The 15,000-nt window shown below is 43.5% G+C and overlaps 3 protein-coding genes across 3 annotated transcripts in view; all 3 read right to left on the bottom strand.

The window, feature by feature from the left end:
* The window catches only part of c6 (complement component 6), an 18,042-nt gene extending 15,760 nt beyond the window's left edge, over positions 1-2,282 (bottom strand). The window contains exons 1-2 of the mRNA XM_063210007.1: positions 2,149-2,282; positions 377-564 (exon numbers count right to left, since the gene is read on the bottom strand). Of these exons, the coding sequence (XP_063066077.1) occupies positions 377-534 (158 nt within the window). The 5' untranslated portion in view covers positions 535-564; positions 2,149-2,282. The remainder of the gene's footprint in view (positions 1-376; positions 565-2,148) is intronic.
* A 3,750-nt stretch (positions 2,283-6,032) lies between these two features.
* On the bottom strand, positions 6,033-11,288 carry rgs7bpb (regulator of G protein signaling 7 binding protein b). The gene is made up of 6 exons (XM_063210008.1): positions 10,882-11,288; positions 9,894-10,060; positions 8,744-8,874; positions 7,682-7,826; positions 7,085-7,155; positions 6,033-6,282 (listed from the first exon to the last, which is right to left on the bottom strand). Exons 1-6 carry the CDS (start codon positions 11,029-11,031, stop codon positions 6,191-6,193), a joined length of 756 nt encoding a protein of 251 aa, XP_063066078.1. The 5' UTR covers positions 11,032-11,288; the 3' UTR covers positions 6,033-6,190.
* Positions 11,289-13,353: 2,065 nt separating this feature from the next.
* The window catches only part of rnf180b (ring finger protein 180b), a 17,531-nt gene continuing 15,884 nt past the window's right edge, over positions 13,354-15,000 (bottom strand). The window contains exon 8 of the mRNA XM_063211114.1: positions 13,354-15,000. This exon is cut by the window's right edge and continues 26 nt beyond it. Coding sequence (XP_063067184.1) covers positions 14,821-15,000 — 180 coding nt within the window. The 3' untranslated portion in view covers positions 13,354-14,820.

Genomic DNA, 15,000 nt, shown 5'->3' with positions numbered 1-15,000 from the left:
GTCTTTACTTTTCTGTCACTGCATGTCGCTGTGTTGATATACTTGTACATTCTAAGTCTCATACGCCTTAATTTCCCTCGGGAATGATAAAAAAAAGTACTCTACCGTATGGGGTTGTAGGAGGTAGAGTAGTAGAGTAACATTGGTTAATGAGTAGGTGAGGTGATTTTAGGCAACATTTGCATTTTGCACATGTTTTCTTCAGTCAGAAGATCTATTGCAAATTGATAAATTGAAAAACATGGCTGAAAACCCACTTGTGGAGTACATACAGTACAGTAACCCCACAGCTTCCTGACTGTGTGTTGTGGAGTGCTGTGTCACAATGACTGTTGGAGTTTCCCAGGGGGGCTTTCTCACAAAACATGAATCTTACGAAATGGCCCTGCGCCGACTCTGCGTGCCGTGATTGCAGGTCTTTGAGCAGGCGCTCCACTGTGACCAGGGGTATCTGTCACAATGACAGCCAGAGACGCACGCGATGACACTGGCCAGACCACACAGCAGTCCAAGGAGCCACCCGGGACGATGCATCCCTGCGCTGGAGCCAAGAAGATCCTTCAGCTGATAAGACACAAGACAAGACCTCCATGCTTCAGTTTCTACTGTTTACATCATTTCTATAACATAAACTCTACTGTCTATGAAGATTCACTGTTACTTAGGGCAATGTTTCCCAACACTTCTTCCCTTGCCTATACCCTAAGCCAGGGATGTCAAACTCAGGCCCAGGGGCCAAATTTGGCCCGCGGAGCCATTTTATTTGGCCCGCAAGATCATTTCAAATGTGTATCACAATTGGCCCAAATACACCATTAATGTTTAGCGTAACACAACTTACATGAAATTTGCTGTGTCACAAGATGTGCAGACACATTTGAACTGACAAATATGTTAGGAAAGAGTGTGTGTGGAATTTAACTACAAGTATGAGGTGCATGCATGCACAATTTGTCAATTTTTTTAAATAATTGCTGAGTTCGGCCCCCGACTTCGTTCCAGATTTTGATTTTGGCCCTCAGTCAATTTGAGTTTGACACCCCTGCCCTAAGCCTTTTTGTCACGTCATGAGTCCCCCCTAACCTATGTTCTACATCTCTTCGTCTATCCCTATTTAGCCATATTTCACTTTTCCACATAGCCCCTGCAGTGTGCTTGCATACCACTAGGGATACACATGGGGTGCATCCCAATATGTGACCTTGCCTCCTCCACTTGCTTCTCGTCATGATGACATCACTGACAACAGCATTATATTTCAATATCTTGCAAAAGCTCAATTGTAAAGTCTTTTTCTCATTTGCAATTGAGATGATGAATGAAAAACAGCCCCTCAAAAGTTGTTGTGGCGAGGCTGACAGCTGGGAAACTTTATCGTTTTCTCCACGGAGGAGTGGCCAGGAGGCGGGACGAGGAGACAAGCACAAGTGGAGGAGGCAAGGACACATATTGGGATGCACCCATAGCCTACCCCTGGTTCACAACCACTGATCTGGGGGTATCTAAATCGTAAGCGACTACAAGAGTTCGTTCTGGAGCTTGAAGATGTCTAACTGATCAATTGCTTACTAAGTGGGTCGTTTGGAATACACACTGCTGTAAACTGTGGATGAATTAGATGTTTGTGCTTTAAGTATAAGCCACTTATGTGAAAAGTAAATGCTGCACAATCATTTCCAGGCTACTGTAGGTGTACTGGGAGATCTCTGAATACCTCCGCTTACAACATCATCTGACAGTAAATGGTTTACGTTACTGACATGAAAGCATACACTGTAGAGATAAGAAACACACAGAAACACAGACCCATACTTTTGGACTGTGTGTGTGTGTGTGTGTGTGTGTGTGTGTGTGTGTGTGTGTGTGTGTGTGTGTGTGTGTGTGTGTGTGTGTGTGTGTGTGTGTGTGTGTGTGTGTGTGTGTGTGAGTGCATGTGTGTGTGTGTGTGTGTGTGTGTGTGTGAACTACAAAATGCTATTTCAACACTTACGAGTGTATAACAAACTACAAGAGTGTTCAATCTTACTCTCAATGTTGAATTAACACAGCAAGATTTACTGTGTGGGTAGACAGAACACATGCAGTACATTCACACTTTAGTAGATACAATATACACATATTAATAAAGATCCATATTCATCCACCCACCTGGCCCGTTGAAGTCCCTGTGCAGATTAATTGGACCAATTTGGTGTTGCTTGCTTGGCCTTAGTAATCCTTCCAAGCTTCCACTGGATGCTAGCTTGGGTTGGACACACAACACACAAACTCTTCCTGTCTTGACTTGGCCGCCTTTGCTTGTTATGGTTTTATCCCCTTCCCTAAATACTTCTACTTTTTGCACAACCACTTGGTTCAACCCCCGACAGGACCTTCCCTGGACGACACTGCCAGTAAATGCTGCCATCTGGAATCCATCGACACACTCCGTTCGGGCCTGTGACAGGAGGCCTGACCCTTTAATTGCAGAGAGACACAGATAGAGACAAAGAAAGAGAAAGTGTTTTTGTGTGTGTGTGTGTGTGTGTGTGTGTGTGTGTGTGTGTGTGTGTGTGTGTGTGTGTGTGTGTGTGTGTGTGTGTGTGTGTGTGTGTGTGTGTGTGTGTGTGTGTGTGTGTGTGTGTGTGTGTGTGTGTGTGTGTGTGTGTGTTGGAATTACTGCATGCCAGACATGAGAACTAGTGTTTTTGTTGGGCAGATAGTTGCCGAGTGTACACCTCAGTGGTGTAGTCTACGTAGAACGCGGGTATACAGAGTATACCCACTTCTAAATTTCAGGGATTTCAGTATACTCACAAAAAATTGATTTATCCATTGTTTTGAATAGGACAAATATATACAGTATACCCACTTCAAAAAATGCTCAAATATACAGTATACCCACAAAAAAGAGAAAAGGGAATGCTTCACTGGGTCCTGTATCCAGTTAGTAAAAAAGGGTGCTCATCAAAAAGAACTTGGGCGTCCAAACTTCAATGAAAAGATAAAAAACACTATTTGAGGCACTCCTTACTAAAGTTTAAAAAGCCTTTATTAAATACTGGCTACATGCCTACGCGTTTCGACCCATTGTCTTCATCAGGGCATGCCAAACAATTGCAGGTGAAAGGTATATCAGGTAAGGAGGTAGAGCTAGGTCACATGACACAGAAAGCCCGCCCCTCCCCAACCATTCAAGGTAAATACAGTATACCCACTTCAAAAAAGTAGACTATACCGGAGATATTCTATAGAGATATGCCAACATAATAGGTTTCTATGGACACCTAACGCGACCAGGTTCCGGTCTGCCTAAAGGGCCGTGTCATAATGCTCCTACAATGAATAGAACAGTCCTTAGGTCTGCCTAAGGGGGCCCATAATAGAACCAGGAAACAATGGGTCAATGGAACCTCTCTCTCTCTACTCTCTCTGACTACACCGCTGGTACACCTTTTGGGTCAACTTGGTCATCCAGGTTTTATTTGTATATAAATATGTGTTTTCACATGTGCTAGAGAAAGAGTACAAATTTTGCAGTTAAGATGCTGGAGGAGCTGTGTATGGATACCATACACGGGCTGTATGCCCATGGGGACCCGGGTTTGAGTCCGGCTTGGGTCCTTAACCAACCCTTCCCCATCTCTCCATCAATCATTTCCTTCGCTGTTACCGAACTGTGTTTCTCTGTGTTGATCTCCCCATGTTGTTGCCCTCGTACCATTCCACTTCCTGTCACATAAAGCCCCCCAAAATACAGTACTTTTCAAAAAGACAGAGATGTTGCAACATGTAGAATGGCAGAAACTGTTTGGGGGATTGGAACGTGTTTTAACCATGAAATAAGGAGTAGGCCTACAGATTTTGATGTGATAGCTACATGAAGTGTGTGTGTAGCATTGAACAAGACGATACAAAAACTACGGTTGACCGTTAAATTAAAAAAGTTTATTTACTTTATAAAATGGCTTATAGTATAGTCGGCCAACACCACAGAAGAGACAACAGAGCACATCTGACGCTACAGGCTACACCCATGCTGCACACATTCAGCCCATACATTAATAATAAAGTCTTTAGACTGACCAAAACATGGAGGATATACAGTCCAGAGGAAAGTAATAACAATGACATATAGCATTCTTGTAGTACTTACATTAAAAGTATTTTTTATATATATACATGTATATATTATTTGTATAGTTCATTTATATACACAGATGTCTAATACTGTGCTCACAATGAGTTGATGATGGCTTTCGTATGAAGCATTGCAAAGCCCTTAAAGGAAAACGAAAGGCATGAATACAGATTCCCTTTTCTCATGGAAGACTAAAGAAGAAAATACATTGCACAATACTCAAAATATTAAATAAATTAGAAAACATGTTTTACCATATCGCATTGTTGTTATTGTCTGGCTCTAGGCTCTTTGAATGAACCAGTCTTACAACAAGGCACGAGCATGGCCAATAATGTACTACACAACCATCCTTCAACAAAGATGGTAAACAAATTGTAATATGCATACAGTATTGGTGAGATTTACCCTTCCATTCAGTGTCTTTTATACATACTCTATGTGTCAAACTCTGGTTAAAGTGACCTGCCTTCAAAACAGAATACAACAACACAGGTTTAAGTTGGCAGTGACAGGATGGGGGGGAAAGGACAGTGCATGGAGAGAAAGAGTGTTGTTAGTTATCACAGTTCACATGGTAGGCTGATGGCAGGTTGGAGCGAAAGACATTGAATTTAAATTAAGGTATAGGTTAAAGCAACACTAAGTAAAATCCTGGTGAAGTTGGGAGCACAAAAAGCTGCAGCACACTACACCTTTCTCCTCAACTAAGAGAAATGTTCAGTTAACGCCACTTCCTAAAAACATCAAGTGCTTATATCTCAGGGCGGGAGAATGACTTGTTGGGCAAATTACTTAGTGTTTCTTTAAAGGGGTTCTATCAGAACACCAGATAAGGCCAATTAGACACAGGCTAGATAGATAGACACACTTGAGAGACTTGAGAGAATATAGGGATTTTTTAGGATTAGGAACATATCCAGAATGTCGTATCACCATCATCAGAATATTTTAGACCATTTCCAAGACACATTTCCATCAGTCAAATCAAAGATTACATTGCATGAATCTGACTGTGCTCTTAATCCGGAGCGATGTACAGCTGGATAGGTTCAGTCCACTTGGAGAAACGTGAGATTAGGTGCCATGCTCAAGGGTACTTCAGCCATGAACGAGGGTGCAGGTGACTGTTTAGGTATTTACTCCCTCATACATTTCTCATTCAGAATTTAAACCTGAGCTCCTCCAATTCCTAGCCTGGCTCTCACGCAGACCCTTCGTGCTTCGTGCATCTTCGTTAAACTTCGTGAACAACCATCGTGAGAACCAGGTTATCCAATTTCAGCACTCATCAACCATTAATTTACTTGGCCAAACAGTGTGAGGCTGGACTTTTATTTTCTAAATTATTAATCTCCTTTTTTAGGGCGGCAACAGATTGATTTATGTTTATTGGGCAGGATATAACTTAACATCTAACTTTTGTTTTTAGAATCTGTCCCTGAACTGCAGTGCTAGGCTGAAAGACATGAGCTGAGTTCCAGAGAGTGTAAGAACAGGCCACATATTGACTTAGTATACATGTGCTAGTACCAGGGCCGCTGACAGCTTTGGCAGGGCCCGGGACAAAGCCATCAGAAAGGGCCCCCTGACTCAACACATTCAATGTAATGAAGACCGAACTGTAGGCCCCATCTCTCCCTGGGCCCGGGACAGCTGACCCCTTTGTCCCCACCTGTCAGCTTCCCTGGCTAGCACCTTTGATAAAATAAATTAGTGAGACATTGGGTGGACACGAATAAGAGAGACAAATCCAATAGTAGTTGGCCATATGTTACCTACAAGGGACAGATCATTTGACATACTACGTACGTACACCTACATTACAGACCTTGTGCATCAGGGACATATTAGTTGGGGGTCTGGGGTGCATTTCTCGAAAGCATAGTTGTTAGCAGTTAGCAACTTGGTTAGTTGCCAATGGGAAATTGCACTACAACCAACAAAGTAGCTACAGTAGTTAGCAATTACGCTTTCGAGAAATGCACCCCTGGGTTGGGTTAGGGTTAGGTGGCTGTTGTGTGGAGGGATGTTTGGGGGTGAGGGGGTGGGAGTTATTAAAGTTAGGCCTCATCCAGACACAAGACAGCAGAGCCCAGAGAAGCGCCTCTTCCTCTGCCTGACGAGCGGGAACGGAGTGAGGTTCAGCAGACTGCTGTCATCTGTGAGAGAGAGAGAGAGAGAGAGAGAGAGAGAGAGAGAGAGAGAGAGAGAGAGAGAGAGAGAGAGAGAGAGAGAGAGAGAGAGAGGGAGAGAGACAGAGAGACAGACAGGCAGACCGAGACCGAGACAGACAGATAGACAGACAGACAGACAGACACAGAGAGGAAGACAGGGAATGGGGAAAAAAACGAGAGATAGGGTGGGGATAATAGAGGTTAACAGGAGGGGAACGAGAGAGAGATATGCAGAATGAGTTGAGATAATGGGGAGGAATATAAACCACAATCAGGCTCACCGCTGTTCACAATCACTCTCTATATAATGATGCACCCAAGTGGCAGGCACAGCTATCTTTGGCCCACCACCCCCACTGGTCTCTCAGCCACAACCTTGACCTTGGCATGACTGATCACCGATACCCCTCCAGGGCCCATGGAGGGCCACCCCGTCAGGGATGTTGGATTAAGGTACCATCAAAAATGCTAGATTAAATGTCAGATGGCTAAATTTTGGAGGATAAGACACGGATAGAAACACACACACACACACACACACAGAAGCAATCACGTCACTAACACAAACACACACATACGTAAACAGATGCACAGGTGCACGTTCACTCTCACACACTCACACATTCTCCACACAAACACACATACACACACACACACACACACACACACACACACACACACACACACACACACACACACACACACACACACACACACACACACACACACACACACACACACACACACACACACACACACACACACACACACACACACACACACTAACCTTGATTTTTCAATGGCAAAGGCATGGTGTCCCTGAGTTTGGTCAGAAGATTCCTCATGTCTCTTATATCTCTGTGGAAGAAGTATTTTACTTAATTCATTGTAATTCTATACATTCCAAAGACAACTTCTATAGTCAACCACTTTGTTAGTAATACTTTGTTAGTAATACATTACTATATATTTACTGTATTTAAACCTTCAAGCAGATTGTGAAGGCTATTCTCTTCTGAAAGTGTTCCTTCATAAACCCTACTCATCTGCACACCCCTTCCTTTATTCTATCCTACTCTTTTTTTCCCCTTCGCATTGCATTTTCCTGATAATGTCCACATCTTGAAGTCACTTTGGATAAAATCTGCTAAATGTCATGTAATGTCATGTCATGTCATACCTCTCAATGTTCATGTAGTAGGGCAAGGAAGAACTACACACAGATGAGTTCCCGTTTTAAAATTCGTCTCGGAAATAAAGATGGACAATTAAACGCGGGAGCTCATCAGTGTGCGATTTTTCCTGGCCTAACATGGACTTAATGCTTTGCACCCGGCAAAAAAAAGGAATTGAATGTGCGTGAGATCTGACTGGGATACAGTACCTCTCAATGTTCTCAATGTCTGTGCACACCATCCAGTGGTCTTGTGGGAAGTCCAAGGGGGAGGATGATCGCTCTTCCAGGATGGGAATATCGGAGCTCTCGTCCACCTTGCAGTCCACGTTTGGCTCCGGGCACGGCTCATTGCCTGGAAAACAAACACTTGCGCTCAACTTGGCCTCTTCCATACAGGAATCGTGAGGGTTAAGGCGAGGGGAAATGCTGTTTACTTTGGCTCAGGACAGGGCCGGTTGCCTGAGAAACAAACACTTTTAGTTATCTTGGTGTCCCTCATACAGGAATCCTGAAGGTCAAATGTGGAATTAGCAGAGGCTCTCTGATGGGCCTGTGTGTTGAAGCCTGATACTGGCCGTCATTGGGGCATTCTTTTCTCTTTCGGGTCCTGAACACCCGTTGCAGACAAGCTCCTGAGCGTCTTGCCGCATGCGTGATGTGTAGATGTTTCTTTGGTTAAATTCTTTCAACTTCATCCTGCTTTGTCAAAAATAAAACCCAATACAACATTTTTTTAAGGATAACTAGGCTGTGACACTTTATGTAACAAATAATCATTCCGAGAACAAAAATGGAATCGTGGGACAACTCAACAGATTATTTTAATTTGTGAAACTTTTGATTCAGTCACCAAAAAAACTGCAAAAAAAATATTTCATGTAAATTCATGTTAATATACAGAACCCAACAGGGTAAGAACAGAAGTGTGTGATGGAATAGGCCTACACATGAAGAGTTCAGATGCAAAACCCCCTAACTCCATTTCTGAAGACCTGCACTTCTATATTTTTAGAGAACCCCGTTGTTGGTTTGGTTTACATATATGTACTTGATAATACATATAAATAGTTATATTACATAAATAAAAAAATTTAAAATGCAATTTTGATAGCTCTGTATTAAATAAAAATGAATTGAGATTATTTTCTGAAAAGGCACTTAAGGGGTTTTGCATCTGAACTATTCACATGTACTGTATATTATGTTTACTTGTGTGCACTGAACTCTGGTGTGGAGCACTAGAGCCACCTAGTGGCCGCGGTGGTGTACCTCTGCGGTGGAGCTGTAGGACCCCCAGAAGACACATGGACTTGAGCATCTCTGTGATGTACATCTCCAGGCAACACTGCAGCTGGATGAAGAGCCGGCAAATCTCTGGCTGGATCTCTCCTTCCTCTGAGCTGTGATGATGATGATGACGATGACGATGATGACAGCACATTATTCTATTATTATCAATTAACCAAGGCATCTTACCAGGACACATTTTGCACCATGGTTAGACTAAGTTGACGCTTGTTTGTATGATCTGTATAGCACGTTTGGTCTGTCTTAATGACTCTTTGTGTATGTTTGAGCTGTTTTAATTTCTCCATGTATGTGTGTATAATGTATTTGCGCTGTCTTAGAATGTATATCATGTAGGCTGCTTGACAACTTCATTTCCCTTTGGGATAAATACAGTATCTCTACTCAGTACATGTTAATTATACCTGGCATAAAGAAAAACAAATAATATGTTCTGTATGCCTGTATGTGTAATTGTATAATGTGCTTGCTATGTAATTGAAATGTGTATGGTATTGTATGCATAGGCTACTTGACACCTTCATTCCCATTTGGGCTTAATTAAAGGATAACTCCAGCCAATATCAACACGCAGTTGTAATGCTCACATTACCCCTTGACTTGCCAGTACCCTGAGATGCTGCATTTTTTTGGCTCAGCCCTTTCTGAGATCTGAGCTATTCTAATGGGGGCAGATTGTGCATAGGCCTACTCCAAATATTTTCCCAGAGTTATCGCTGTTTGCTAGTTGTCTGCTGATGTTGAATAACCTTTAGGATGTTTTGGGAATAACTCGAGATGTTTTTTTGAAATGTAAACAAACACCTGCCCCCATTACAATGACCAGGATCTCTGAAAGGTCTGAAGAAAAGAGAAAGTCCAGGGTAGTGTGAGCATTACAATTGCATGTTGAAATTGGCTGCAGTTATCCTTTAAGTGACTACTCAAATATCAATAGCCTACATACAATTGCACAGCACATCCAAACCAAGAGACTCATCTACATCTAAATGCTGACCAGAAATCACAAATTTGCAAATCCATTCACAGGAATTGGGTTCATTTATTCATTGGTTACTGTCGCATGCACGCACTAACAACATGTTCTATCGCACTCTATAAGGGCGCTCACCCTGAAATGACAGTGAGGTTCTGGTAAGCCGCGCGGGCCACGTTGCATCCTTTGACGCGCGTCTTCTGCATCTGGGCACGCAAAGAGGGACAGTCCGCCGAAATCTCCCCGATGGAGATGACCTGCTCACGATACAGCGCCACGAGGGTGTTGAACTCCTGCACGGTCTGGGGAAGAAGAGGGCAAGGACAAGTTTCATTCATGCGTGCGTGGCGATGGTGGTGGGCCTTTCCAATCGCCTACCTATTTGTTCCTCGGAAGGAGGATGCGCATGACAGGCAAGAGAGCGTGAGATGAGGTGACCTGTTTTTCCACTGCTCACGTTCTCACCGTGCTGAGGAGACAACGTTGACCTACATGCAAATACCTTGCACGTAAATAAATGTTATAGAATGAAAACCGCACCTAGTGTTCACCGTGTGTCCCATTACTGAAAAGCATTGTTAACATGTTTAGCACCAGAGAACGTGATGCTTGTTTGTTCCCAAATATTTATTTCCAAACAATGTCGCCAGCGACCGATAATACTAAGACAACACCGTGCTAGTCTAAAAATGAAATGCAACACCTTATCATTAGTCAATGAGTCCAGACAATCGTTTCAAGAATATAAATGAATACATAAGGAAATTGTAAATGAGCAGAAATGGCCCAGAATGCGCTAAAAAAATCTTTGGAGCATTTTTGCGCCAGTGAGATGACAAGACAACAGGATCTCTCACACATTACATGGAGGAAGGCATCCGTTGTGAAGGGCATGTTGCCTATACTCATTCCCATTCTGCATGAAATCAACAATCATCCAAACGACAAAGCTCTTGTTTGTTGTGGAAACCAACCACCCTGGAGGCAAACGAATAGAAATGGCCATTGCTTGAAGTGACAGTCAGACAGGTGTATGTTTGGTTTAGATGTAGCCAGGCTATGTAGTGGAACAGTTTAAGGCGAACCATGCCACTATGCGGTGGAAGGACGCTCCATCACTCACCATCCTGCAGTCGTCCACGGCTCGCTGTGCTTTCCGAGCGCTCTCGGTGCTCTCTCTCCTCTCCGGGTCCCTCTGAGAAGCCTTCCCGATCTGAAATATGTTTGCGGCGGATCTGGGGCGGTTTTTTCGCCCGTTCGGTGCAGAACACATGCATACGAATCCACGATGAAAACCCACCTAGAGAGGAAAAAACGTCACGGAGTCACGTATAGCCCACACTGTTCGCTCTGCGCCAAAAACTGGTGTTTTCTCTCCCAGCAAAGATAGACGGCACCATGCGCTTTTGATTTTCCTTCCCTCCTCGACCGTTCGGCTGACGTTCAGACTGGAGGGGGCAGCGAGGCTGGCTGACGACTCTGTCTCCGCATCTCCTCGTCTCGTCAATGGAGGCGAGTCACCTTCACCTCTGAAGAAGGCCAAGTGCTGCTCGGCTCAACAGCCCACCGCCGACAGGAGCCGAGGAGAGGAGAGGAGAGGAGAGGCGCAATCAGTGGCCGCCAGATGCTGCTAAACGCTCTTCACAATAATGTCCCCAAATGGTCGAAATGGAAAATTAAAATATTAAGTCTTTTGGGCAAACTGTATGACGCATATAGGTATCCAAACATCATTTAATATATACAGATAGGCCTAATTATAACTTATAACGCCGCAGATATGAACTAGTTAGAGTAGGCTACATTAATTAAAGAAAACTTTTGACAAAAATCATCTGTGAGGATGACGCACACATTTCAAAGGCCTAAAAGAGGGATTGGAGTAGACCACGTAGGGCGTAGGAAGACCTTGTGTTGAAGCTGTAGTTGTAATAAATTATCCTTTAAAACGTTTGTCTCCCCAACTTTACTTTGGTAAAACTGCATAAGTCTAGCAATAAAAGACACAATGGGCTCATAATAGATTGTTTCTCCACTAAGTTTAATAAACCTTTTTTATTTTACAAATAAAATCTCTACTCAACATAGGGTGACAGGTCCATGTTCACGCCCTAAAGAGGACACAGAGGGCAGTAAGGCAACATTAATTCAAAATTAAAATACTAAAAGGAGACAATTATAGTAAATGCACTTCTTGGTAAGGTCTCTTCAAAATGACAGCATCATGCCATTATTTCAAAATAACACTTATCAAACAAAATGCTTGAATAACACAGTTCAAACCAAAATAAATAAAAAAATAATGATTTTTGCTACTCTTCATTCCATTTAAGAGAAGAAAAAAAGACAAGTTCATGGCTTGTCTTCCATTTCAACTTTTTTCTTGTGTTACTGTGTTAAGTCTTTTTTTCAATTACTTAACAGGTAGGGCCTATGTAGTTATCAATTTGTCAATAACAGTCATGAATACTGATGCTTAGGGGTGGCCCTGGAAACACTGGACTTCCCTGAAAGAAAATGATCTAGGCACCCACTTCAACCTCATCATAGCCTCTAAATCAGGCATGGGCAACTTTGATGACAAGGAGGGCCACATTTTTTCACTGCCACCATCAGAGGACCATATGACCACGGATCTGACTGCTACTCGCAGAATTTGATGTGCGGTTGTTTGCTCACTGACTGCTGAAGTTGTTTAGAAGGAATAGTGTTCTCTATTGGGCAACAGAACAATTTCAGTAGTTTTTTTTTTAATCTGGTACATATTATCTTTAGAATTGTTTTATGTACGGCCGCACTGAGTGAGGAGGCGGGCGGCATGTGGTCCCCGGCAGGGGCGGTTCTATCATTGGGCAAGGTCGGGCAATTGCCAGGGGCCCCGTCCAGTCAGGGGCCCCGCCGTCAATTGACGTTTATGCATCGATTTATCATGCAGTGGCAATTTAAGCTTTCGGGGCCCTTGGCCGCAGCTCGATGGGGCCCACCTAGATAATCTTGCATCTGGGCCCATGTTTCCGTTGTTACGCCACTGTCTGCATTTATACACCATCAATTATTAATTAATAATTTAAAGGGGGCCTCAACATTGTTCTTTGCCCAGGCCCTCAGATTTCCTAAAACCGCTCCTGGTCCCCGGGTCCTCTAGTTGCCCATCCCTGTACTACAGCTCCAGGCCACTTTATTAGAATAGCATGAAAAAGTTGATTTATTTCCATAATTCCATCAATAATGTTAAACTGTCATGGATTGTAGATGCATGGCCCAGTTGTTTAACTATTCCAATCATTCAAGTTTTTCTTTTTGCATAATTTGGCCTTCCAGCTCAAAAAACCCATGAATTGGGAAATTCGCATTATTAGAATATTGTAATAAAATCACAATTTTCTTCATCAAAATTCGTTTCACATCAGTGCACATAAAATCAGTTGAATTTTGGTCCTTTTTTGAGCTGGGAGACCAAAATGTGTAAAAATAAACATTTTAATGATTGGAATAGTTAAAAAACTGGGTCATGAATCTATAATCCATGACAGTTTAACATTATTGATGGAATTATGGAAATAAATCAACTTTTTCATGCTATTCTAATAAAGTGGCCTGGTCTGATAGTCCTGATCTACTACAACCCTGAAAGAAAGTCATTTTGGGCCCACACCCCAAACATAGTGTACACCTCTTTCCCGATGGCACAGAAACCAATCAAAACGGAGCAAACTGATCCACGCGCATGCATGCACATGATACATTTCTAACCAAAATGCATTGCAGTTTTTCAGTGCTCTATGCAGATTTGATACATTTCTGCGCCATCACAGTACTATGTGTGCATGTCATTCTCTGGGCAGCCCGGAATTGTCATGATGAACCCCTCTAGGCAGCAAACTCCCACCCTAATTATTCTTATCAGCACCCCCGGTATCTGGTGGGCGGTCAACCCTCCCTCCTGAAATAAAGTAATTCTGGGCCACACTCCAAACATAATCAAAGCCTCATGTGTGACATGCTCTCCACCTCCAAATTGTCCAGAGGAACCCCCTCTGTCACTCTCTTATGTACCTACCACCTGTATCAGGTTGATCAACACGTCTGAAAGACAGTCATTTTGGGCCCACATCCCAACCAGGTCGTAGTCTCATGTGTGTGTAACTGAGGTGATCTGAGACAGTTCGCCAATAGGGGCTCGAACCCGCAGCCAACCACTCAACGATCGAGTTGGAGCATGGGAAGCACAACACAATACTGCTGAACGCTACCGATACTGTATGAGGCTTCGGGAGGGAGGTTTACTAATGTTCCACACCGAACTCTGCTAGTAGGCATCTTCGATGTGCATGTCATACATGAACCCATGAGCCCCCTCCCTCTCCCTCTCCCTCTCCTTGGTGGCACCTGCTGTATCTGGCGGTTCATCAATACATCCCAGTGAAATTAGGTCATTTTGGGCCATCAATCCAAAATTAGTAGTCTTTTATGTGCATGTCATGCTTTGCCACCCTCCCACCCAAAATTGTCCTGGTGAACTCCCCCTTTCCCTCTCCTAAGCATCACCTATATCCAGTGCAGGGGGGGGGAACCTTTTTCATTCCAGGGGCCACTTCCAAATTCCTCCAAGGGCTGTAGAAGTCCTCCAGGGGCCATACTATGAACACAAATCAGGATTTCCCCTTGCACTAACGCCTATATTGAAGGCAGCCACCTTTAAAACAGACTCCACCTTCTCTAGGTCCCCTGAAATATAACTTAATTATACTGCAAATGTAATTTCTGAGATTCCTTTACAAAAACATGTTTTTGCTGCATAACATTAAAATTATATCGGGGGCTGGGTAATACGGCCTCAAGGGCCGAAAACGGCTCTCTAGACATAGGTTCCCCACCCCTGATCTAGTGGGTGATCAAAACGTCCCCTTGAAATGAAATAATTCACTTCCCCAACCATGTCATCATCAACCATAGTCTTCTATGTGCACATCATGTTCCCCTACCGCGCCAAACTGTCATTATGAAACCCCTCCCTTTCATTAACAATACCCCTTGTATCTGGTAGACACCACCCCCCTTTTCAAAAAAAGAAACAGTATCCCACGAAGCAGAGGATGAGGAAGGCGAGTATCCAGTGGACGGAGTAGACGTAGATGATGACCAGGTCTATGTCGAAGGGCCAGACCCGCATGTCCACCAGGTCCAGGGCGTCCAGGCCAAAGTGCCGGTTGGGGAACTGCCAGCGGCCAGCGCCAGCGCC

This window comes from Engraulis encrasicolus, chromosome 11, assembly GCF_034702125.1.
Source record: "Engraulis encrasicolus isolate BLACKSEA-1 chromosome 11, IST_EnEncr_1.0, whole genome shotgun sequence".
Taxonomy (NCBI): Eukaryota; Metazoa; Chordata; class Actinopteri; order Clupeiformes; family Engraulidae; genus Engraulis; species Engraulis encrasicolus.
The sequence above is the reverse complement of the archived record's forward strand: the minus strand, read 5'-3'. Positions and strand labels throughout refer to the sequence as shown.

Excerpts from the sequence above, each read along its gene's own strand:
- rgs7bpb (XM_063210008.1), bottom strand. The coding sequence starts at position 11,031 with ATGTGTTCTGCACCGAACGGGCGAAAAAACCGCCCCAGATCCGCCGCA. Across the intron at positions 10,061-10,881 it reads CCGTGGACGACTGCAGGATG|ACCGTGCAGGAGTTCAACAC; the intron begins GTGAGTGATGGA and ends CTTCTTCCCCAG. Across the intron at positions 7,827-8,743 it reads CCTACAGCTCCACCGCAGAG|GCAATGAGCCGTGCCCGGAG; the intron begins GTACACCACCGC and ends TTTGTTTTCCAG.